The 27,282-nt window shown below is 33.3% G+C and overlaps 1 protein-coding gene across 5 annotated transcripts in view; it reads right to left on the bottom strand.

Moving 5' to 3' along the window:
• Positions 1-27,282, bottom strand: part of IBTK (inhibitor of Bruton tyrosine kinase) — a 106,990-nt gene that overhangs the window by 32,928 nt on the left and 46,780 nt on the right. For all 5 annotated transcript variants that reach the window (XM_027601603.2, XM_027601601.2, XM_027601602.2 and 2 more), the window contains 12 exons: positions 25,531-26,130; positions 24,296-24,382; positions 23,391-23,473; positions 23,268-23,305; positions 22,724-22,820; positions 15,310-15,411; positions 12,605-12,722; positions 9,364-9,424; positions 8,695-8,816; positions 7,052-7,164; positions 2,779-2,927; positions 1,259-1,422 (listed from right to left, as the gene is read on the bottom strand). In XM_027601603.2, coding sequence (XP_027457404.1) covers positions 1,259-1,422; positions 2,779-2,927; positions 7,052-7,164; positions 8,695-8,816; positions 9,364-9,424; positions 12,605-12,722; positions 15,310-15,411; positions 22,724-22,820; positions 23,268-23,305; positions 23,391-23,473; positions 24,296-24,382; positions 25,531-26,130 — 1,734 coding nt within the window. The remainder of the gene's footprint in view (positions 1-1,258; positions 1,423-2,778; positions 2,928-7,051; positions 7,165-8,694; positions 8,817-9,363; positions 9,425-12,604; positions 12,723-15,309; positions 15,412-22,723; positions 22,821-23,267; positions 23,306-23,390; positions 23,474-24,295; positions 24,383-25,530; positions 26,131-27,282) is intronic.

Here is a 27,282-nt window from a genome sequence, read left to right as displayed (position 1 = left end):
GATTGATAATGAGAGACTAATTTCAAATTTGTCAGCTATGGCCAAATTCAAAAAGGATACTCTGAATGAAAGCTACTTTTATATATACATTAAACAACTAAAATGCATCCAAAGTCATAACTGAAGCTCTCAAAAAAAAAAAAAAAAAAAAAAAAGCCAAGCAATAAAATGATTCTTTTCTAACTCAGGCAGAAGTAATCAAAGTTCTGCTTAAATTCTTATCCTTTAAGGTGAATAGAACTTGCAAATTATATTCTATTTTTAACAAAATTCTTACTACTGTCTAATGTTAACAGCAAAAATTTAACAGTAAAGCTTGGGAGTGCTCAATAATATTAGAAACCCACCTGGGGGAGTTACACAATAATGAGAAAAAAAATTCTACAATCTTTAGAAATAGCCAGTCTATTTTGCTGACTTTACACCAAGCGAATTATTCTTAAAACACATTTAATAAAATAACCTAGTGATTAGAAGATGCTTTTCAGTGTTCCACAAACATGTTGACTTAAAAAGGCAAAAAATTTGAGACTGATTTCTAAACTACTTTTAGAATATGAAGCAACATAAACTGGCACATCATAATCTGGTCTCCCAACTTTGCAAAATACAGCACATTTCAAAATAATTACATAAATATAATTGGTAAGTCAACAGTTTTAGCCTATGATAAACCATAGTAGGTATATAAAGATGAAACAAGCTCAATAAACACTCTAAAAGAATACTGCATTCTAATTATATCTACTCCTTCCACTTAAAAATGGACTTTTCTAAAGAAAAATATGGATTTAATACAGGCAAGTCAAAGCACAGTGTAACATTAAATGAATGTCCTCTGAAAAGTAACTGATACATTTTGTGATACAAAATACATTTTGTGAGCTCTTAAATAACCTTTAATATGCTAAAAACAAAAAGTAGGCCTACAAATGACAAAACAGTCTTCCGGAATGGAAGTTTTAATGAATATATACTATCAAAAAAATAGCTATTAAGTCAATACATATCTAGATATAGGTATGTGCGTGTTATATAGTATTTACCAATTTTCACAAATGACTGTACAAAGGGAACTAAATTCTGTCTGGGAAAAAAAGTGCTTATTTTAGCTGGCTACTAATCTGTATGCATTTAGGTAATTTTCTATGTATTAGAAATTTACATTAATACTTTTTAAATGTGCTTCATTAAAAATTTCCATTGGACTAAAAATGAATATTTCTCGAATAGGTACAGAACAAAATCAAAATGCTACCTGAAAGAGCCAGCAACCCAAGTGGAAGAGCTTATAGTATCAATTCTGTTACTGGGAATGGTTTGTGGAGCAGATATGTTAAGTACTGGTGATTTTTCCCATGGTTTTAAATCTTCCCTTGAATATGTAGGAGGTGTACCATTAACATATGGTTTAATTTTCCCCTGAAGATTAAAAAAAAAAAAAAAAATTAAAAAATGAATAATAGGCACCTGGCATAGTAGCTGACATATAGTTGGTACTTAATAAGCACTGGTTAAATTATATTAAAGCATAAAATCTTATAACAATAATCATCCAGCATTCTTCTAGTTTAGTGTCTTAACCAATTCTCAGAACTTATCAGTGACTATAACCCAATTATCATGAGCTTTGGGAATAATATTTAGGGAATAAGTTTGCACATTAAATCCCTATTAACATGAGTATTAAAAATGTTAATAAAGTTCAAATAAGATATGAATCAATAACTTTAAAATCAATGTCCATGACTTTTATGCCAGACTTTTTGTTTCATATTAATGTCATATAATTCACTATGAATAAAATTAAAGTTAAATAATATTGACAGTTCAAAAGGAACCCTAAAACAACTGCCATTACAATAGATCAAAGAAGTTATTAAAATGGCTATTTCCATTGTCAGGATAGATTCTTATTGCCAGACATTCACAGCATGCCTTTAATCTTCCTTTTTAACCTCAATTGTCTTCTACACCCAACTTGAGGTTAATATGAATTGCCCCCAAACTTCTATCCTCATAAAAAAAAATAATAAAAATAAATTTTAAGAACCACATTAAAAAAAAAAAAATCAATCCTTGAGGCCTAGAAGACCAAGAAGAATGGGTAAATTTTCCATTGTCTCATGAATTTCTCAAAGTTCTAATAGTTCTGTGGAGGACTAGGAGTTAGAGAAAAATGACTGTATCTAATAAGTTAGACACTTTCCTGTAGATTAACAATTACGGAATAAAATGTTAAGAGATGTCTAAAAAATGGCCTCCCCAGAGTTTAACCAGACTAGAAATTCTGTAGCTTAATGTCAATTGTGCTAGAATAGGAGAACTCCATTCTATATTGTATTGCTCCTAGTAACATGATAGAGGAAAGAGACTATGCAGAATTTGAAGTTAGGCTTACTTTCAAAATCATTTTCTTTTGACAGTTTTTAGCTGGTGTTAACTGACGTTTCGCAAAATAAATTTCAAGTAATTTAGCTATAAATATATTTCTCCATATGTCTATACAGTGTTACTATATTTTATATCAACATTATATTTTAATGACAGAAAGATTAGAAATATGTCATAAAAGGCTCAAACTGCCATTAAAATCTTTAAAACTAGAAACATAAGGCAAATTTGAGAAAACTAATACTACACATATTATATTTTTTTTTATAAACCAGCCAGGAGAGTATTTTAAAGTTAGAGCAAAAAATAATAAAAAACTAAAGATAAATTGTCTATAGATCTAAAATTTGAAGAAAACAGTGCATTAATTAATAAAAAACAAACCTCAAGTTTATCTGACTGAAATCCTGCTGTGAAATCAGGGGATTGTAAATCTCTAGGACTACCCACTCCTGCATAGCTTCCTTCAGAGTCTGATGTCAACAGTTCGGGAAGAGATTCCACAGAATTGGTCTTACCAGACTTTAACAGTCCTGAAAGGTAAAATTTTTAAAAATATTTAAACACATATACATTAAACATGTGTATTACATTCAGTGAACTAAACAGAGCTAAAAACTTCCATTTATCCAGAGATTTTAAAACATTTATATTATATTGACTGTATCAAATCTTGGCAATTCAAGCTAACTGATGAAAAAAATCAGTTAAAATAAAAAACTGAAATGGAGGAGACTTTAAAACAACAGTTTTAGCCATTTCGATTACACAGCAATTATGCAATGAACCTAAGGAAGACACTTCTTTGGATCTGCTTTAAGAAGTGATTCAGAACTTCCTCTCCATAAAAAAGCAAAAATTAATAAACTTCAGACCCTCCCCTTTCTCATCTCTCTGTACCAATTTCTCTGCACCCATGCACAGGGGGACTGGCCCCATTCTGTGTGGGAGGAACATTATAGCCTTTCTACTCCAGTCAACAGACTGGTCCAGTAGCAGAGGCTATGCTGAAGCCCACTGTGGCCTGTTTGAGGGTTTATACTTCTGCAAAAAAAAAAATCTGTGGATTGAAAACTATTTTAATTAGCTTATCACCTAAAGCAAAAGGGTTGTTAGAAATGTACATACCATTTCTTCTCCTAGACAACCTAAATACCTGTCTCCCTGCCATACCTGGTATCCATATTCATTAGTACATCAGAATCATTTCAAATATAGAGAAAACAATAAACTTTTGTTTAAGTTCATGTGTTTATTTTCACATATTTCAATATTAGTAGAATCTAAATAGGTAGCAAAAAAACCCTACATATATGAGCTGTAACTAAAAGTTTTACAAATGACTTAAAAATAAATAAAACATACCACTTCTTATACAAAGAAGTGTGTTTACTTTAAAGTAAATCACTTTGACAAGATATAGGCCTCTTTTGTTGCTGTCACTGCTAAAATAGTTTGGAAACAACATTCAGCACCCCTGCAGTCTTTTAAATACTTTTAAGAGCAGCAAAGTTTTTTTTGAAGATTTATTTATTCATTTTAGAGAGAGTGAGAACATAAACGGGAGGGGCAGAGGGAGAGAGAATCCCAAGCAGACTCCACACTGAGCACGGAGCAGGACGCAGGGCTGGATCTCATGATCCCAAGATCACAACCTGAGCCAAAACTAAGAATAAGATGCTTAACCGACTCTGCCACCCAGGCACCCAGCAGAAAATTTTTATCTAAGAGAGTGTATTTAATGCCAGAATGCTCCCAAAAGTCAATTAGAAATAAATCTAATGAATAAAGATGATGTTTAAAGTGGCCAACAATTATTTTTAGTGTATATCATTTTCACAGAATGTCTTTTGTCTAATGTTAAGGATCAACAAAAATAAATTTACTTCCAAAACAGGTCTTTTTGGTCCCCGGTTTAAATGTGACCTTTAAATCATTATCTGCTTTGGCCACAAAAAGTGGTATAGCACAAAGAACACAGACTGGAATTGAAAAAATAAATTCTATTTCTGTCTGGCACTACCTCAAATCACCAGTTTTCTGAGCTTGTTTCCTCAGGTTTAAAGGAAGAGACATAAACTAGCTCATTATTAATGTCTCTTCCAGCTATGAAATGCTAAGATTCTAACACATGTGCTAATAATACCACTACTTAAAGCAAACCAAATAGGGGTGCCTGGGTGGCTCAGCTGGTCAAGCCATAAGACTCTCAGTTTCAGCTCAGGTCATGATCTCAGGGTTCTGGTATCCAGCCCCATGTCAGGGTCTGTGCTCAGCGTAGAGTCTGTTCTTCTCCCTCTCTGTTTCACACTCCCCACCCCCACTCATGGTCTCTCAAATAAATAAATAAAACCAAATATCTGCTTTTTCCCTAACTCTTTTAGGCGACTAGGAAATCACTAGTTTCATGACTATCTGTCTATCCATTTATTCATCTTTCCATGTGTCCTTCTAAGGACTAGAGGTTAACTCATGTAACACAGAGAACAGAAAATCACAGAATTTTACACTTTGAAAGATCCTAAAACAGGAATCAAGAGATGTAGTAAATGTGAAAGACCTTTAGTGCTTCATCAATCAATTTAGGTATATTATCTTTTTTATATTTAGGTATATTTTATATATCTTTTTGTGTTATCTAAAGTAACTATTCTTGACACGATTTATCCTTTGAGCATTACCGAACACATCAAGTACCTAATTTGTAGATCATTGTTAAACATAAAAAGACATTCTTTCTTTACCCTGAATGACAACTCCCCCCTCCAACAGGGACACAAACACTTGTATGAAAATACTGATAGAAATTGCACCTGTTTATGTCTTACTGCTATAGACACACATATAATTTCTTAAAGCCATACTGTAGTCTCATTATTTTATGGTCACATTTCCATATTTTCACTCACTGAAAGAAACTACTAAAATTTAGATAGTTTAATCTGGATGTAATCAGATGAATGTGGAACAGTCTATACCACTGGCCTGAACTTTTGGAAACAAAACAAAAAGGTGTGAGAGGTGCTGCTCTAGTTAAAAGAGACTAAGGAGACATTAATAAACAAAGGCAATGTCTATCTTCATAGGATACTAGGTCTTTTTTAAGGTTAAAACACAAAAGCCTATAAAAACATTCTTGGACAATCAGGGAAATCTGAATAGAGACTATAAAACTAGATAATATTAGTGGATTAATGTCAATTGTCTTAAATGTGATGATATTGTAGATGTGATAACGATACTGTGGTTATGTAGAAGAATATCCTGATTCTTAGGAGATTCATATTAATATTAATTTACATTAAAATGTCTTGCCTACAACTTCCAAGTGGATCTATAAAAAACGTATAGAATGTTTAGAGGATGAGGGAAGAGAGCATGCAACAGAAAGTCTGTATGAAAAAGTAAATGTGGTAAGAGGTTAACAGTATATCTGAAAGAAGGGTATACAGATTTTCATTTTTCTTCATCTTTTCAGTAAAAGATTTTCAAATTAAACAGAAAAAATTTTAGAAAAACTACATAACCTTTACTTTTTCTTTTTTTAAAGATTTTATTTATTTATTTGACAGAGAGAGAGACAGGGAGAGAGGGAACACAAGCAGGGAGAGTGGGAGAGGGAGAAGCAGGCTTCCTGCTGAGCAGGGAGCCTGATGGGGGCTTGATCCCAGGACCCTGGAATCGTGACCTGAACCGAAGGCAGATGCTTAACGACTGAGCCACCCAGGTGCCCCTAACCTTTACTTTCAGACAGCTCACATAATGCATAGAGATGAAATGGTTTGTATTATTTTACTGGATTATAACCTCCTAATGCACATGAATGGCATGTGCATTGGATTACTGATATAAATGAAATGAATCCATGTGATAACAGTATCTCTGTCATATTTTGTATATCTCTAATCCTCTATGCCACTAGACAGAGTGGTCTTTCTAAAAACATAAATTTTATCCACTCACATCATACGCCTTAAATATCCATGCACCCAGGGTGCATGGGTGTCTCAGCTGGTGGAGTGACTGACTCTTGATTTCAGCTCAGGTCGTGATCTCAGGGTAAGATCAAACCCCGTATCAGGCTTCACGCTGGGTGTGGAGTTGGCTTGGGATTCTCTCTCCTTCTCCCTCTGCCCCTCCCCCCATCTCTCCCTCTCCAAAAAATTATATATCCATCAACTACCCACAGCCTTCAGAATAAAATTCAAATTCCTTAGTTTGTCATAAAATGCCTCCAAAATCTGACCAGTTTTCAACTACCATCTATCTGCACATACCCTATATGGCTGAGTCATGCTGAACCATAAGCATAAAAAATGTGCAGTTCTTTCTAGTGCCTCTAGTCTTGGGAGCATACTGGCCAACTCCTCCTCATTCTTCAAGATGCAACTCACGTACTATTTTCCTCTAAACGGTCTTCCCTGATCTTCTCAGACTAATATGGGCTCTTCTTTTGTGCTCCCAAAGCAAATTTCAATCAGAATATTTATTACAATATACTATAATTTTCTGTAGCCTCCTAAGACAAAGACTACTTTCTATTACAGTAGGCCTGGCAAGTGTAAATACAATAGTATTTAATACATGTTAAATCAATTAGAGAACAGAGACATGAAAAATTAGATCAGGAAATATATCCTAAGACACTTTCACTAACCTGTAGATGGTGGACTCTGAATAACATCTGAAAGGTTATAACCTCCAGAACTATCTGAACGCTTACGTGGCTTCTTTTTTGCTTTTGTTTTTGCCTTCTTGAACATACTTTCCCTAGGAAAAAAGCAAATATAAAATTCATTTTTTAGAAATAAGTTACAGATTAACAACAGAACTATGTATTTTGAGCAAAAGAATATATATAGCATTTTAGTCAGAGAACACAAAAAATACGCATGCTCTAGTTGCATTTATCTATATGGCCCAGAGCAAATTATTCCGTTTCACTGAAATTCAACTTGTTCTAATTCTACTATTTCTGTGAAAGTTAGAAATAAGATAATTTATAGGAAAATACCTTGAAAAGTAAAATAATCAGATATCAAAAACTTCAAGTAACCTAAATGCTAACAAACTCTAGAAAAGGGGTTAAAAAAAACCTCTGGAACCCAAGACCAGTTTCTCAGTGAGCTACACAGTTAGTATACATAGTATATATGTATGTATGTATGTATGTATGTATGTATGTATGTATGTGTGTGTGTGTGTGTATATATATATATATATACACACAGTAAATTACTTGAATGCCCAAAGATTTTAACAAGTCATTTATCAAGTAGAAGGAAAGTAATTCTGTAACCAGTTGATAAGTGAGCCTAAGACACAGACTGGAAATTCTAAACAGGGCTTGCTAAATGGTTGGCCACACAAAGGGAGATACTGAAGAACTTGGGATATTTTGTTGGGGAATTCCCAAATGTCAGTCACTATAGGTCCTATCTCTTGAACAAGCCAGGTTCTCTACAGAAAAAAATCCATAGTGGCAATGCATTCCTCTTAGGTTCAAACTCTCCAGAGGGCAAATCTTTCTGTCAAGATGGATGGGAGGGGTTCAGAAAGAGGTCAATGCTCTTTGAAAGAATATTAAAAAATGCTCTTTTCCAAATCTAACCACTCACTCTGATCTTCAAACTTGCTATCTCTAATTCTTAAGGCTTTCTGGAATTCTGTTTTAGTTTTTTTCTAAGTCATTACTCTCGGTAACCACTTTCCAACTTCCAAAACTGTACATCTCCTAACTGCTGTTTTCTCCTTTCCTGTTCTCTCTAGTGCAATATGCCTTTCTTATTTCTTTATTATGATTTCAGCAGGGTTTGGGAAGGTAGCTAAGATAAATGCACTTATTCAACCACACATGTTAATTTAAAGGTTGTGTTCCTTTTATATTTACAGTTAATTTTATTACATCTGCAAATAATTATGCACTTACTTTCTTATAATAAGGCTAAGAATAAACATAAGTACATACTTCTTACGTCAGGATTCTCCAATGTTTCTCTTTCAGCATAAAACTGTTAATAGTGTAAAAGATTGGGGAGGGGGAAAGAAGGGGAGGAGGGAAGAAAAGAAGGAAAAGAAAAAAAAGAGAGGGGCACCCTGGGTGGCTCAGATGGTTAAGCATCTGCCTTCAGCTCAGGTCATGATCCCAGGGTCCTGGGATCGAGCCCCACGTCGGGCTCCCTGCTCAGCAGGAAGCCTGCTTCTCCCTCTCCCACTCCCCCTGCTTGTGTTCCCTCTCTTGCTATCTCTGTCAAATAAATAAATAAAATTAAAAAAAAAAAAGAGAGAAACAGTGCTTACGAATAATTCTGTTCCAAATTTATTTCTTCTTTCAAAAAGATATCTCCATCTTCTACTTCCAAATAGCTAATATCTGGTCCATCTTGATATGGTGTAATGACTCTTCTATCCATTGCTGGAATCTATTAAAAAAAAAAAAAAAGGTGTCCCTTGTTAAATACAAAATGTGTAAAGACTTTTCTTTTAAAATAGGTATATCCCACTTGTTTATACTGGTATGTGGTGACATTAACAAGGAAAAGTCTAGAATGCCTAATGACTTCCTAAGTTTACAACAATGGGAAAAACTAATTAGATTCATTCATTTATTCTAAAAAACTGTCAAAAAAAAACTTTTCAAAAAAGCTCTACTTTATTATCAAATACAAATTAATCCATTTCTTAGGGATCATGTGAATCCATGTTTTTGTACTGTCCTGACCTTTGGTAATGAAAGACTCAAAAAGCTTTCAATAACTTTCATTTATAAAGGAATTAGATAATTTTATCATTAAATATTTTCAATTTTGATTATCATACTAATCTGTGGGATCTGTAAAAAAATTTATATCCTCATTTTTAAAAGATCCTAATATATTAGAATTCATTAGGAAATTATTCCACTGAGAAGTCTGACCTAACAGTACTACTTTAGTTTGATCATATTATTGAAAAAAACATAAACCTTACCATTTTCCTATAAAACACAGAAAGATCCTTCAAAACATCATCACTTAAAACATCAAGAGACCTAAGAAACAAGATACAAAATTCTATCTTAAGACTTAAGTAACTTAATACTTATCAAGATTTTCAAATATGTAGAGATATTTTACATTGCTGAATAAGTAACAATTATTTTTTAAATCATTAATATGCCGGCTGCTACACATTCTTTTGGAAGTATGTAGAGTTGTATATTTCAAATAAACAGCAATATATATAGACAAACATCTTCAATAAAACTCAACTCTTAGAAAAGATTTCCTATCATTTGTATTGTAGCAAAATAACAACTAAAGTTCTTCCTCGACATCCCAATAAATCCATCAAAAGTTAAAAATCTCTTAAGTCAAAAATACATTTAAATATACCCACTTACTGAACATCACAGCTTAGTCTAAACTACCTTAAACATGCTCATAACACATACATTAGCCTACAGTTGAGCAAAATCATCTAATACAAAGTCTATTTTACAATAAAGTATTGAATATCTTATGTAATTTATTAATTACTGCACTGAAAGTAAAAAACAAGTCTGTCAGTTGTTTACACCCTTGTGTTCCTGTATGTCACTGGGAACTGTGGCTCACTGCCACTGCCCAGGATCACCAGAGAGTATCGTACTATTTATCACTAGCATGGGGAAAAGATCAAAATTCAAAGTACAGTGTGTACTAAATGTGTATCACTTTCACGCCACTATAAAGTTGAAAAATCCTAAGTCAAACCATGGTAAATCAGGGACCATGTATTCATTTTCCAACGTTCCAATCTCTAGCTACAGGAGTACTATACTGATAGAACAATGGCCTATCACAATATCTTAATTCTATCTAGAACTATCAATGCTACCAGTTACCTGCATGACTCTGAGCAACTCACTTTACCTCTCTGGACTTTAATATGTTCATGATGCATAAAATAATGGTTTGGACTAGATCAGATGTATTCAAAGTAAATTTCAAGGAACTCTCAAGTTCCAAAGAGATACTTTTAAGGCATCAGTGAAAACTTAAATCAAAGTTTACATTCTAAAATATATTTTAAACTGTTTTTACAAATGCAAAACAACTTGCCTAATCAAATCTGTACCATACCAGTTTTAACACTTTGACGATAATTAACCTGTGATGTTATATCAGTTTGGTGCAGCTTTCCTTTTTTAACATCTCTGTACATATTTATTTATACTCCTAGGAAACATATTTGATAAGGAATGGTTAAATTTGTACAAATTTTTGTTTTAATGCAAGTTACGCATACCTACTCACGTAAAATTATACAAGTAGACATCACCACAGCACATGTACCATTTTTAATGATTCACATGATACATTTGTCACAACTTAACAACTGAACAATGGTACTAAGACTCATCATTTTCCAATATCATATTTTAGATTTGGTGCTTGTTTTGCATTTTGGTTGAGTCTTATCTGACAAACTGAATGAGCTTAATTTGGCAAGGCAAAGTAAAAAAAAAAAGACCGCTTTGATTACAATTATTAATGTAACGTCAGCAAAGAAATTTATTCTGAAACCCTAGCCAGGTTCTGATACTAAAATACCGGAGGCATTTTAAATCACATTGTCTAGGGGTGCCTGGGTGGCTTAGCTGGTTAAGCCTCTGCCTCTGGCTCAGGTCATAATCTCAGGGTTCTGGGATTGAGACCCACGTCAGGCTCCCTGATAAGCAGGGAGTCTGGTTCTCCCTCTGTTCCTCCCCCCTACTTGTGTGCAGGCTCTCTCTCTCTCTCAAATAAATAAATAAGTAAATAAATAAACAAGATCTAAATAAACAAATAAGATCTTTTTAAAAATAAAATAAATAAAATAAAGTCACATATGTCTAATATCCCATAACATTAATTTGCATTTGAAAAGCATTTTCACAAAATAACAAAGCATTATATTGCCAAAAGAATTTCCTCTGAATTGAACCCTATGTAGCAATTATTAAGAATCTGTTAGTGATTCACCTCTAAAACTCAGAACACTTTTATTTCAATCATATTTTAGAATTAGTTTCATTAAAGAGTATCCTGACTTTGAAAGGTGAGATAGCAAAAATCTGTTACCATTTATAATAAATTATATGGATCAAGATTTTGATTCTTTGCAAAAAATGGTTCCTGGGTTTTCTCATCTGTAATATGAGGATATAAAAAGAATCTACTTCATCAGAAGGTTTCCATGAAAATCAACTGAGTGCATAACACTTTTAGAATGCTCCCTGGCACACAGTATTAGTTATTATTATGACTAAAACAAAATACAGAAATAAATGATAGTGAAGCTTCAAAAATGCCAAGTGACATGAAGAACTCTCATCTAAAACTTATGTTCACCAAAACACTCATTTTTCTTACCGACTTTATAGTAATAAAAATTTGACCTTATATTAAAAAATAAATCTGTAAATTTATTTCATTAGATTCCACTTAAACAGTTGAAAACAATCCCTCTAATTCTAAAATACCTACAATTCCTAAATTATTACCATTTATCAAATTTTCTTCAATCCAAGTAAACATCAATAGTATGAAATACTAGCTTATAAAATAGGGTGGATATGTTTAGCCAATTGTTTTATATAAAATGTGTCGTTTTTCTAAGAATCATTACTCACTGATTTCAACATAAAGACTTGAGTATTCATACCAGCTTGCAACAAATTAAACCAACTAAATTTTTCAGGCCATCAGCTGCAGCCTAAGTTTGACTAAAGCAGCAATATGTCATATAAGAAATATCCAGAGAGAAAAATACAAAGAGAAAAGGAAATCAACTAGTAACAAATTTTTCACATGCTTACATGTGAAATAATTATGTGCTGTCTTAATTAGTATTATATATAGTTTCCAAAAGCCTAGGTAACAATTATAGTTGTAAATCAGCCTAAACCAGAAAACAGATGCATACATATAAAGAAAATACTTGTTATAACATTTTCCCACAAATTTCCAAGAATGGAAGCTCTCCATTAAGGTCAAGAATTTTGTCTGTTTTGTTCACTGTTGTATCTTAGCAGTGGCTGACATATATTAGGCACTCAAATACTGATGGAATAACTGAATCCCCTTACATTTTTATTTTCTACAAAGCTGTAATTTATCGTTATGCCTTTTTAAATTACTAACAAATCTGCTATTATATATAAGTAATTGCTTTTGCAACAGTCATATAATGTATGCACCCAACCTACCTTGCTTCAAGTAAGGCGGCCATATTCAGTCCTATAAACTGTAAACAAGACAGTTTCAATTGTTCAGCATTATACACTGCTGCAAATTCCAGTACCATAGCAGCATTCTTAAGGGTAACTACAAAGAAAAGATACTCAAAATGAGCTGAAAGTCATGTTACTACAGCAAATACAATATACTTATTTTTAAAGTTGTCAGCTTTGAACATTAACAACAAGGAAAACTGAAAGTAGTTTCTTGCCAAAATAGCTTATACTAAGGCAAATTTAGAATGCTCTTTTCCATCCCAGGGTGCCAAAGTAATTTTAAATGATTGGTTATGAGGAGAAATAAGCACACCAAAAGAAAATACAGATGATGTGTTACAGTGTCATCTAAAAGCAAATACATAAGAATTGACAATCTTCCACCTAACATTTTTAGAATAGTTTTAACTTCCATCGATAAACAACTTTCCTCTTCATTTATATAGCACAGAATAGTTATTCTCTCTTCTACAAAACTAAAAAGATCTTAAGACTAAGAGAAACTAGGGGCACCTGGCTGGCTCAGTCAGTAGAGCCTGCAACTCTTGATCCTCGGGTGGGACTGAGCCCCATGTTGGGCATCAAGATAACTTAAAAAAATTAAAAAATAAAATATGCTTAAAAATAAAAAATAAATTTTAAAAAAGTCAAGGGTAATGTTAAGGGTGATTTTAAAAAAAGACTAAGCAAAACTGATGAAATCAGTCTATAAAATATATTTACATTGAGTAATCCATCAGAATTTTATGTGAGTATATTTATATAAACAAACACACACACTATATATTTGGAAAATAATTACATTTAAATATGACTGTATTATTATTCATGCCAGTGCAGAATTTGGCATACTGTATAAAAGATTCTGGATTTTATTACAATCCTAGTAGCTTTATATACAAAGTGTCCTATTTTGCTAGAGACCATCTCAGAATATTCTACCTACCTAGCTTATAACTTTGGCTTCCCAAAGCCCTCCATTCTTTATTTACTGTGAGTTCTAACCAACAGAGGGACACAACTTTTCTATACCTGGCTTACTCCACATTTGTTTTTCTTTCTTCCTTGTAACTCTGTCAAAAGGTATAAATGCAGTCAAGAGTGGTCTTTGTCCCACTCCTAACCAAACCTAAAGTTTCTACTAATTATGAAACCAAAGTCTCCCATTTCACAAAAATGGCTCATACAAAAATTTTAGAGTTGTTCAACTGGGAACAAGGACTGCCCAATACTGAGAGACCAGACTTCTATTGAACACTTCTCTTGCTAGGTTCTAGGATAATCAAGATATTCATTTATAAGACAGTTGTGCAGCATGGGCCAAAAAAGAATATACAAGCAGTGCCAGGAAAAGTCAGCTGAGCAGCTGAAAATATCTCCAATATGTATACTTTATTCCTGTTACATTAAAATAAAGGATGTAACAAACATTTCCATTTTCTAGCTTAAAAGATTAGAACTGTTGTTCTTTTTGATAACCAAGAAGAAGATATTCCATAAAGCTCAAGAAAAGTAAGTAAATAAGACACTATAGCTAAGACAAACTATCAGCAAGTACAAATTAGAAAATCCTGACAGGAAATTCCTTCATACTTCCTAAAGTGGAAATATGACAATGAAGATGAACAAAGATAAAATTAGAATCTTTTGTATCAGGCTAAGAAAACTTAACCTTTATCCTAGAGTAAGCAATTAAAAATACCTCAAGAGAGGAAGACATAATTACTTCCAACAGAAAGATTAAAAAAAGAGAAGTGGAGAGAAAAAGGACTTAAAAGATCACTGTGACACTACACAAAAGGGATGGATATCAGTGACCTCAACTAGCATAGTGACAGAATAAAAAGGAAGGGGAAATGTGGTCAATAAATATAGTTAAGATGCATCAGTTCTGGCAACTGGAAGAATTTGGATGTAAAGAACAAAACAAAAGATAGCTTTGGGTTTCAAAAGTTGAATGTTCAAAAAGAAAGCAATGCAATTAACTGAAATAATGACGTATTCAGGGATGCCTGGGTGGCTCAGTCGGTTAAGTGTCTGCCTTTGGCTCAGGTCATGATCCTAGGGTCCTGGGATCAAGTCCCGCATCGGGCTCTCTGCTCCCCCTGCTTGTGCTCTCAGGTTGGTTTGTGGGGAGCCTGCTGCTCCCCCTGCTTGTGCTCTCTCTCGCTCTCTGACAAATAAATAAAATCTTAAAAAAAAAATAATGAAGTATTCATTAAATGAAATAATGAACAGAGAAAGAAATAAGAGTTTAAGAGAAAAGAGATGTGTTTTGATCAAATACATAAATGAGAAAATTATATAAAAATTCCAGCAAATAGTAAGTAATAGGTAGCTAAACACAGATTTATAGCCAAGACCAGGGCAAAAGGAAAAAATTTCTTTCAAACACTCATCTTTGAAATTTCAAAATAAATTTCCTATCATTTTCATCATCCAAGGTTTTACATTTCAAACTTAACATATTTCAATTATAAGATGTACATATTTTCACATATTAACACATGTGAAATAAGAAATGTGTTTACAATGACACAAAATAGCTTAAATGTTTTAACATTTTTCATGATTCAGAAAAACAATGGTGCATTTTACCACAAATGGAATAATAAAGTCAATGAATAATGCTGTACCAACCTGAAAACATAGTAATATTCAAATTAAAAAATACTCACGTTTCTCAGTTAATGCTACTTCACAAATCCCTTTCAATCGAGTTATAAGAAGCTGATCAGCTACCACAAGAACACTACACACAAAATCCACATTTTGAGATTCTAAAAAAAAGAAAACAAGCAAAACTATTACTTTGTAAACATTATACCTATGAAAAAAGTTCTAAGTAATTAAGAAACAAAGATAATTATGACTATTTTCTAAATGTTGCAATGGCAACTATGATAAATAGTAATAACGTGAGAATTTTCTACCTTTAAGTAGAAAGCTGGAAAGAAACACAACAAAATGTCCTGGCTCACACTAGGACATAAAATGGGCAACTTGAATTATCTTTTTAGTCTAGGAGGCTACTAGATACATATGTTAAGAACAAACATATACATGTATATGGGGGGAGATGAATAATGATCTTAATCATTTTTGTTTTAAATAAAGAAAGTGTACACTTTCTTTTTAAACTATAGGAGTTCCTTAATTTAAAATAACCTCAGTCCTGAGTAAAACTAATGGCCTTGAGCAATCACCCTGAGACACTGCCAGAATAACCAACATAAATACAAAAACAAAACAAAACAAAACAAAACCACACTAGGAAGGAAAAAAAAACTAAGAAGAAAAAATGTAGAAAAATCATTTTTAACAAAGGAGGAAGAGGTGAAGTCACTGAATGGCAAACTAAGGACTACTTCCAGAACTCCTCTTCTCCACAAAAGCAATGAAGATACAATGAAAATTGTCAAAATCAACTTTTTCAAAATTCGAGGAATTAGCCAAAGGCTTGCAATAATTTGGGGAATGTTGACTCAAGAAAAATGGCTGAATCTTAATTGGAACAGTGAGCAACAGGACACTGTAGCTTTTTCTATTTAAATCCTCCTCTTTCCTCCTCCACAGTAGTCTTAAAAACCAATAACCCTGCCGTCACAGTGGAAACAAACAACTATAGCCATTGAAGGAGGCACAAGAGTTATGAAGCAACATTATCAAAGAACTGTCATTATTTGACATGCCTGGCAGTTCCCTGGAAATCCCACTAGCAGGGCTTGTCTTTATTTTGACCTGACTCAAAGCTTTACTGGTCTGAATAGCCTCTTCCCTCAGGGCATTTATTAAAAACAATCAATAGCAACTGTTTAACACTGAAGCTGACTAAGACAATGATAACAGATGGAGCAAACAAGAAGCAGATCAAAAAGGTTTTTTTAAAAAAAGGGGGGCACCTGGGTGGCTCAGTCGGTTAAGTGTCTCGTTCAGCTCAGGTCATGATCTCGGGGTCCTGAAATCGAGCCCCGTATCAGGCTCCCTGCTCGGTGGGGTGCCTGCTTTTCTCTCTCCCTCTGCCTGCCACTCCCCCTGCTTGTGCCCTCTCTCTCTAATAAATACAATCTCTTAAAAATAAATAAATAAAAATTTTAAAAAGGTAGGAAAAGAGATGTTGTTATGACCGGATGTTTGTGTTCCCTGAAAATTCACATAATTTCCAGTGTGGCTGTATATGGAGATAGGGCCTCTCAGGAAGTAATTAAGGATAAATGAAGTTATATAAGAGTAGAGCCCTGGTCCAATAGGATTAGGGTCCTTCTAAGAAAAGAGATAGCAAAGAGATATCTATTTCCCTCCCTCCTCCCCCCTCCCTAAACACACACACACATGCACGCACGCACGCACGCACGCATAGAGGAAAGGTCATGTAAGGACATAACAAGAAGGCATCCATGTATAAGCCAAGAAGAACGTTCTCACCAGAAACCAACCTTGTCAAACCCTAATCTGAGACTTCTAATCTCCAGAACTATGAAAAAATGAATTTTTTCTTTAAGCCACCTAATCTACAGTATTTTGTTATGGCAGTTCCAGCTGACTAATATGGATGTCCATAGAGGGTTTTGAAAAGTTCCAACACACTGCTGTGAATCTAGAAGGCCACACGCATACAGACGACTATATACATGCCAAGGAAAAACTTAAGGTCCTAAATTTTACCTTTGGCTGGACATGAGGCTCTACTTAAGCGGACAGTAAGAGCTAAAGCAGAGTCATAAACTGCCTGCTTGAGAAATGAAGGCATGCCCCAACATACACAAAGAACTCTGTGGCAAAGGCTGGGAATTTATTGGTTTTAGGCCTTTAAGGAAATTTCTAATTATCAGCTGACCACTAAGCTAACCCAGCAGAAACTTTAGTGGTCACACAGACAAAGAACAGAGATTTTACAGAATTAATTAGTTCAGAACAGTCAATAAACAAATAGCACAAACAATAAACCCTGGGGAGGGACGAGAATCTGATTTCAAGAGTTACCACATTATATTATGAAAAATTATGAAAGATGAAAAAAACATGTAAGTATGGCCCATATAGGAAAAAAGCAACTAAAAGAAACTGTCCCTGAGGAAGCCAAGATGCTGAACTATTAGAGTTTAAATCAGCTATTTTAAATATGTCCAAAGAATTAAAGGAAATCATGTCTTAAATTTAAAAGAAAGTATGAGGATAATGTCTCTCGAAATCAAGAACATCAATGAATAGACAGAAATTACAGGTCAATTGAAACTATCCAATCTGAAGAACAGAGAGAAAGAACAATAAATACAAATTAACAGGGCATAAGAGACCTATGGATCACCATCTAGCATATCAAGATACATATGGGAGTTGCAGGAGAAAAGAAAAAAAGGGCATAAAGAATATTTTAAGAAATAATGGCAGAGTGGGGAAAAGTAAAATGTAGAGGTTTTGTATGCAATGGAAATTAAGTCATGATTAGTTTAAAATAGACTGTTATATGCACACTGTTACATATATTATACATAAGCCTCATGGTAACCACAAAGGGAAAACCTACAGTAAATACACAAAAGATACAGAGAAAGGAATCAAAGCATATCACTACCAAAACATCATTCAATCACAAAGGAAGACAATAAGAGAGAAAGAAGGAACTATAAAAGTCAGAAAACAACTGACAAAATGGCATTAAGTCCTTACCTATCAATAATTAAATGTATTAAATTCTCTAATCAGAAGACAAAGTGGCTGAATGGATAAAGAAACAAGATTCAACTCTACACTGCCTAAAAGAGACTCATTTTACCTTTAAGAAAACACATATGCTGAAAGTGAAAGGACGGAAAAAAATATTCCATGCAAATGGTAACTGAAGGAGAGGTGGAGTGGCTACACTTCTTTCAGACAAAACAGGCTTCAGTAAGAAATAGAAGAGACAAAGAGGTCATTATAATAAAGGGTCAATACATCAATAGGATATAACAGTTGTACATATACATACAACAAGCATACAACATTGAAGCACCTAAATACATAAAATATATATATTGAAGGCAGAAATAGTCATCAGTATAGTAATAAGAGAACTTGAATATGGATATTCATGTTCAAATATGGACAGACCATGGAGACAGAAAATCAACCAGGAAACATCAGACTTGACCAACACTACAAACCAAATGAATCTAACACACATATACAGAACATTCCATTCACAACAGCAAAATATATATTTTTCTCAGCGCACATAAAACATTCTTCAGGATAGATCATATATGAGGCCACAAAACAAGTCTTAACAACTTAAGAAGACTGAATGATACCAAGTATCTTCTCCAACTACAGTGGCATAAAACTAGAATAACAGGACGAAAATAGGAAAAAGTGTAATTATGTGGAAATTACTAAGTCAAAGAAGAAATCAAAGAGAAAGCAAAAAATATTTTGAGACAAATGAAAATGGAAATATAATATAGCAAAACGTATGGGATGCAGCAAAAGAACTTCTAACAAGGAAGTAAATACTGATAAATGCCTTAAGAAAAAAGGAAGACCTTGAAAGAACTGAGGGTTTTTACACAACAAGGAACTACAAAAAGAGGAAACAAAGCCCTAAGTCAGCAGAAAGAAGAAAATAATAAAGATTGAGCAGAGAGGGGAGCCTGGGTGGCTCAGTCAGTTAAGCATCTGACGTCGGCTCAGGTCATGATCCAAGGTCCTGGGATTGAAGCCCGCATTGGGCTCTGCACTCAGCAGGGAGTCTGCTTGTCCCTCTCCCTCTGCCCCTCCCCTGACTCATGCTCTCTTTCTCTCTCTCAAATAAATAAAATCTCTAAAAAAAAAAAAAGACTGAGCAGAAACATATGACCTAGAGACACTAGAAAAAGCAAAAAAGGTCAACAAAACTAAGAGTTGGTTGTTTGAAAGATAAAATTAACAAACACCTAAGTAGAATAAGAAAAAAGATCCCTCCAAAAATAAAATTCTAAATGAAAGAGGAGACATTACAAGTGATATCACAGAAATGCAAATTATAAGAGAATACTATCAATAATTGTAAGCTGACAAATTGGATAAACTAGAAGAAATAGATGAATTCCTAACAACATGATCTACCAAGACTAAATCATGAGGAAACAGAAAGTCTGAATAGACCAGTAAGAGTAAGGAGACTGAATCCATAATCAAAAATCTCCCAAAAAAGAAAAGCCCTAGACCAGATGGCTTCATGGATGAATTCTACCAAACATTTAAAAGAAGAATTAACATCAATCCTCCTCAAACTTGTCCAAAAAAACTGAAGAAGAGGGGGGAACACTTCCAAACTTATTTTATGAGGCCATGATTATCCTGATATCAAAAGGAGTCAAGGACACTACCAGAAAAGAAAATTAACAGTACAATATCCCTGATGCGGGCGCCTGGGTGGCTCAGTTGGTTAAGCGACTGCCTTCAGCTCAGGTCATGATCCTGGAGTCCTGGGATCGAGTCCCACATCGGGCTCCCTGCTCAGCAGGGAGTCTGCTTCTCCCTCTGACCCTCTTCCCTCTCATGCTTTCTATCTCTCATTCTCTCTCTCTCTCAAATAAATAAAATCTTTAAAAAAAAATATCCCTGATGAACATAACTGCAAAAATCCTTAATAAAATACTAATAAACCAAATTCAACAGCATGTTAAAAAGATCATACACCATGATCAAGTGGGATTTATGCCTGGGAGCAAGGTCAATACATGCAAATCAACGAATGTGATACTATCTTAACAGAATAAAGAACAAAAATCGTATGATTATTTCAGTACATGCAGAAAATGTGTAAGACAAAATTCAACATCCATTCATGATAAAAACTTTCAACAAATTAGGTAGAGAAGGAATGTACCTCAACATAATAAAGGCCATCTATGACAAGTCCAAAACTAACATCATATTCAACAGTAAAAACCTGAAAGCTATTTGTCTAAGATGAGGAACAAGACAAGGATGCCCACTCATGCCACTGCTATTCAATATAGTACTGGAAGTCCTAGCAAGAGTAATGAGGCAAAAAATAAATAAATAAATAAAAAATAAAAGTCATCCAAATAGAAAAGGAAGAAGTAAAAAGGTCTCTGCAGATGACAAGATCTAATTCTAGAAAACCCTAAATGCACCATCAAAAATCTATTAGAAATAATACACAAATTCAGTAAAGTTGCAGGATACAAAATCAACACAAAAATCAGTTGCTTTTCTAGGCACAAGCAATGAACTATCCAAAAAAGTAATTAAGAAAACAATGTCTTGCACAATTTTATCAAAAAGAATAAACCACTCAGGAATAAATTTAACCAAGAAGATAAAAGATCTGTACTCTAAAAACTATAAAACACTGATGAAAGAAATTGAAGACAAAAATAAATGGAAAGATATCCCATGTTCATGGACTAAAGGAATACTGTTAAAATGTCCACTCTACCCAAAACAATCTACAGATTCAATAAAATCCCATCTAAATTCCAATGGCATTTTACACAGAAATAGAGTAATCCTAAAATTTATATGGAACCAAAAAAACCCTAAATAGTCACAGTAATCTTGAGAAAGAACAAGGCTATAAACATCACACTTCCTGACTTCAAATTATGTTACAAAGCTACAGTAATCAAATATTAATGTATTGCCATTAAAAGCAGACATATATACCAATGGAACAGAATAAAGAGCCCAGACATAAACCCTCATTTTAGAGTCAATTAATCTTCAACAAGGGTATAAAGAATACAAAATAGGGAAAGGATGGCCTCTTCAATAAAGAGTATTAGGAAAACTGAACATGCACATGCAAGAAAATGAAACTGGACATACACTATATACTAAAGTCAACTCAAAATGGATTAAAGATGTAAACAAAAGACCTGAAACTGTAAAACTCTTAGAAGAAAACAGGGTAAAGATTCTAGTCTTGCCAATGATTTTCTGAATGACATCAAAACCACATGCAACAAAAGCAAAATAAGCAAGTGGAATTACATGAAACTACAAAGTTTCTGCAGAGCAAAGGGAAACAACAAAACAAAAAGGCAAACTTTGGAATGGGAGAAAATATTTACAAACCACATTAGATAAGGGATTAATATCCAAAATATATAAGGACTTCCTACAACTCAATAGCAAAGAAAACAAATAACTAAAAAATAGGCAAAAGAGCTAAATAGATATTTCTCCAGAAAAGACATACAAATGGCCAACAGGTACATGAAAAGATGCTCAATGTCATTAATTACCAGGAAAATGCAAATCAATACCACAATGAGATGTCACCTTACACCTGTTAGAATGGCTATTATTAATAAAACAAAAGGTAAGTGTTAGCAAGGATGTGCAGAAAAGGGAACACTTGTGTGCACCGTTGGTGGTAGTGTAAAATGCTACAGCCACTATGGAAAACAGTATGGAGGTTCCTCCAAAAATTAATATAAACTACCATATGATATAGCAATCCCACTTCTGGATATTTAGCCAAAGGAATTGAAATCAGGATCTTGAAGACATATCTGCACTCCCATGCTCACTGAAGCATAATTAACAACAGTGAGGATATAGACCAGCCTAAATGTCCACTGAGGGATGAATGGATAAAAAGAATGTGGTATACACATACAATTAAACACAGTAGCCCACCAGGCCTGACTGAAGACACTTTGTAACTAAAACATTGGTGTATTACTTGAAAAGGTATATAAATGCAATCTCTCCATAAATTTTGATCCAATTCTAGTCTGTTTCTTTTACTTCAGAGATATTATCACAAGGGGGAAAACAAGAAAAAAACTTTTGTAAAGTATTTGTCAAAACTATTCTCTATTGTCAGTTCCTCATCTCAATCATAGAAGTAGCTGTGTATGAGACTGTTAAAGCTAATCTTAACCATGACATATAATCTTTATAGAGTTCATTTTCACATAGGTATTGAAAATTTTCTTTTTCCACTCCTTTAATATTAGTAAACATCCCTATTGCTGATTCTAAATTAAGCCTCTGTTGATGGCTTATTTCAATTAGAGTAGATATTATGATTCATGTTGATTTTGCCATTACTCAATTATGTCTTAAATATCTAAAACGTCCTCTTATTAATACCTTTTATCACCACAGCTTCATCAGTATAGAGGTAGTCCAAAATAACTTTCAGTATGTCAGAATGTATTGGCATTTCCAGAGCTGTACAAGTGGAAGCCTAAATAAAATGAAGTAAAATAATTAATTTTAAACTACAAAAAACTACTGCATTCTGACTGGAACAGAAAACTCTGAAAAGGAATCACATCAAATGCAAAAGAACATAACATTTATAAAACACAAATCTAAAATGACATACATTTAATTTTAAAAAGACTTGTAACATGGACAATCAAGAAAAATTGAAACAAAAACCAATCACACTGGTATTCCAAACACATATCCCAATAATAAAGGGGAAATTCTGACCTAAGAAGCTTTTCTGTAACAATTTTTAATTATAAATGTTGCTATTTTCCAGAAGGCTAGAGCATAAATAAAGTTTAAAACAAAAGTAAAACTGAGTTAAAATACCAGGTTCCCATTCTGAATTTCTTTAGTATGTAATTTCCCAAAAATAAAAAAAGTGTGATTACCAGCCATGTGGCTTCAACTTAAATCTTACCTCAATCCATGAGCTACTCAGCATACTATGAAAATATTCTGGGAGAAGAAAAAGTACAATTCATTAGAACAGTGAAACAATACTAAAACAAATAAATCAGCAACTAATAAAAAGTATACCTACCAAGTCTAGCACAAAGAACACACTTATGACAAGGAAATTCCTTTCCGTCCACTGATTTCATGGTCACATCACATAGAAATGAACTGAAAAAAAAAATTTTTTTTTTATTGAAGTGAGAGTGATTTCTTTACATATTTAGCAAATAGAAAACTTATTATAGGATTTGGCTTAAGTTGATTTTCTCTTAAAGACAGCAGAGAACAAACAACTTGAGGTTTTACATACAAATAAAATACTTCATCTCCTTCCACCTGAGGAAAGATAATAAGGGCCTTACAATAAAGATAATATTTAAAAGGAACCGAATACAGATAAATATTCAAAAAAAGTCTTTCTTCTAATTTTCCTTTTGCATTACAGACCAGGTGTTAATAATATAATAGTAAGTGACATCATAGTCAAAGGTCTTTAATTCACTTTTTACAACCTATTATTTGCTAATGCGCAAGTCTAGATATCTCCAGTTTCTCTTTCTCCAAAACTTTTCCCCTACCTAAAAACAAAAATTTTTAATAACATATTTAGAATAGTATATTTATTATTTATTACTGAAAAAGCTTATAATAAAGGAAATCATCATAATGATGAAGAGTCAGTTTGGTTTTGGGTTAACATCATTTCCTACATATTGAAAAATACAAAATTTGGGCAAGGAAAAATAAAAATAAAAATTTTTTTCATTAGAAAATAATTTAAAAATGAACTGTTTCAATGTCTTATTGAGCAGTTAATACTTTATCCATTTATCTCAACATCTCTCCAACATTTCTAGAAACGAAGACTAGTAAAGATAAAAGGGTATCTATTCATATATTTTGCTTCATATGTCAGTAAGAACAGCTCTGTTTTCACACTTAGGTCTCAAAATCTAGAGATGAAAAGTTTATCTTCATTTCCTAACTTACCATTTTTTCTGGTTTAGCTTTGATTTAATACCAGGTTTCTTCTCAATAACATTAATTTTTCCATTTTCAAATTTGACGCCATCTAACCTATCAAGAATAGATAAAAATTAGCAGTTGATGGACCAAAACAAACAACAGAAATCCAACAAATTACCTTACATCTGAACATAATTATATAATTTATATCACCTTGAAAAGTATCTCAACAAACTCTACTCTGCATTAAAGGAGTACCATATATTCTCCTTCAATTTTACTTCAAAGTACAGTTGATCCTTGAACAGTGCAGGAGTTAGAGTCACCACTACGCCCTGCCCCCCCCCCAGAGTTGAAATCTGCATATAATTTTGACTCCCCCGAAACTTAACTAACACCCCACTGTTGACTGGAAGCCTTCCCAATAACATAAATAGATTTGTATGCTTACACTTTGTATGTTATATGCATTACATATTGTTTTTACAATAAAAGAAGCTAAAGAAAATGTTATTAAGATCATAAAGAGAAAATACTTTTACAGTACTATACTGAATTTATCATAAAACAATCTTAATACAAGTGAATCTGCGCAGTTCAAATCCATGTTTTTCAAGGGTCAACTGCACATTAAATATAATTACTGACAAAAAACATATCAAAGCCATAGCACAAAGCCCTTTGGTGCTTTTAACAGGAAACCTGATACATGCTCCTCCTCTACTCCTACCCCACATATTAGGTTATACCGCCACAAGCAACATACTTACCTTAAAAAAAGAGAGAATTCCAAAGAATCTGGTTTATATGACAAATCTGTCTTAGGCACTTTACACATGCTATATGACAGAACTACACCAACAATTTGAGATCACTATTACCCCTCCCTTTTATATACTGAGAAACTGAAGTTCAAAGAAACTAAGAAATCTGCCCCAGCTAGTCATATAGCATAGCATATATGCTAGGAGGCATATATAGGTCTAACTTCAAAGATAGTACTCTTTCCAGTATACCACACTGCCTACCATTCCAGATCCCTGTTACACAAACACCATGTAGAGTTCAAACCCACTAAGAGCCTCCACAGTTTTAATCCAGGGAGTCCTACAGAGATAGTTTTAGCAGAAATTGGAGAAAAAACATATCTAAAAACGAAGGAGTTGAGGGAGGGGAGAAGAGGACTAGCAAAGAAAAAGAGAAAAATTTTTAAAAGGACATAATGAGGTTCAAGAATAGATATTAAGGAGGAGCCATACCTACTACTCAAATTACTGAAACCAAATTTCTTTGCAACATTTTGCAACATTCTTACAGGATCATCTTCCCCAATATTTTTCCCTTTATTGGAAGATTTTGGTTTGCTTTTCTGCTTTTCATTGACTGTTTGAGCTTGATTACTTCTGTAAACTTCAAATGCTGACTTCTGATTATCTTCATGGCAATTCATTTTATTTGAATGAGAATTCATAGTGCCCTGATATTCTTCTGGCTTTTTGTTTAAGTTTATTCTTGGTGTGAAGCCATGAATTAAAAAATCACAAGTATCTGTGTATATAAATTGCAAAAGGTACTCAAACAAGTCAGGATGAACCTTCTCTACCACAAAGAGATGGCATCCTGCAGAATCTTCATCTTTCTGGTAAACATCTGTAAAGTCTAAAGAGGTCCCATCTGAAAGAAACAATTTCTGAAAAAAGTCAGAATGCACTGCCAAAATATATTTATGTGCAGGGAAAATTCTATTGCCAACTTGAAATGTCACATCATGTATATTGTCCGTTTCATCTGTTTCCCTTAAGAGTTTGCCAAACTCTTCAAAAAAGGATGATGACGATACAGCTGGAATTTCATAAAGGCTAGAAATGAAACAAAAATCATTTTTACTTTCATGAAAAAAAAGCATCCCTAGTCAATTCTCCTTTTAAAGTACAATTTCTTTTTTAGTTATTAAACTTATAAGATTTTAAACCTGGCGTTTCCTAAAATATAAGAATATTGCAAAGTCTTAGATACTGTATCATACTTCAAAAATGTTTTTATTCCTTTTTATATTTTTCTCCCAAACTAAAATGACAAGATTTAAGTTTTCCTTTGAAAGCAGTGTTTTTTATTTCCACAAGGAAACACAAGAATATAAATTCAAACGACCATTTCATAGAAATTTTTTAAATGACTATAACTAAACACAAATGACTATAAAACTAAAAACATCCAAAAAGAGAGTACAGTTCTCAACCTTTTGTATCCTTTTATTTTATCCTTTATCCTTTTATTTTAAGTGAAGAAAACCAAATATACAAAGAACTGAGCAAATACTTCAGGTCAAATACCAGAATAGGTTAGAAACTCAGGAAGTAAAGATAAAGATAAATACAAATACAGACATACAATCAGTCCATAACGCTGGTTCTTTCAGTACCTAAGATGGTTATCACACCTTCCCAATCCACATTTCACCCTTCCAGGTACGGAAAACAATCCTCCTGGTTTGCCCTGGATTGAGAGTTTTCCCAGTAGATGAGAGTTTGGGTGCTAAATATGGGACAGACCTAGGCAAACCAGTATGGATGGTCAGCCTACTTCTGGGACTTCTTTCTAATAGGACCCTTGATATTTATCTTAACCTGTCATCTCTCTACTAATGTGACTTAGAGAGGACTGGCACTGAGATTCACACTACCCTACAGATCACTCTATACGACCTCTTCTTTTGTTAATTTCAAGTGTTAGAAGTTTTTGTGAACTATTTTTTATATTTCTCAGAATCTGAGAACCTAGAGTACATCATAAAGTACTAAGATATAAATTTTGTGCATATACATCTTCAATATTTTCAATAAATATCAGTTTACAAACTAAGAGAAACACTTATCATTCCCACTATAACAAATTCCACCTTTGAGTTATCCAAGTAACATTATTTTATGTCTAAAGCCTCTACAAGTCTTGGCAAAAGCATTTCAATTAAATTTGCTCCAGGAGCTACTAAAAACAAAAGAAAGCCCAGG

Source organism: Zalophus californianus, chromosome 7 (genome assembly GCF_009762305.2).
Source record: "Zalophus californianus isolate mZalCal1 chromosome 7, mZalCal1.pri.v2, whole genome shotgun sequence".
Classification (NCBI taxonomy): Eukaryota; Metazoa; Chordata; class Mammalia; order Carnivora; family Otariidae; genus Zalophus; species Zalophus californianus.
Note: the sequence above shows the minus strand (reverse complement) of the source record. Positions and strands in the feature narration are given on the sequence as shown.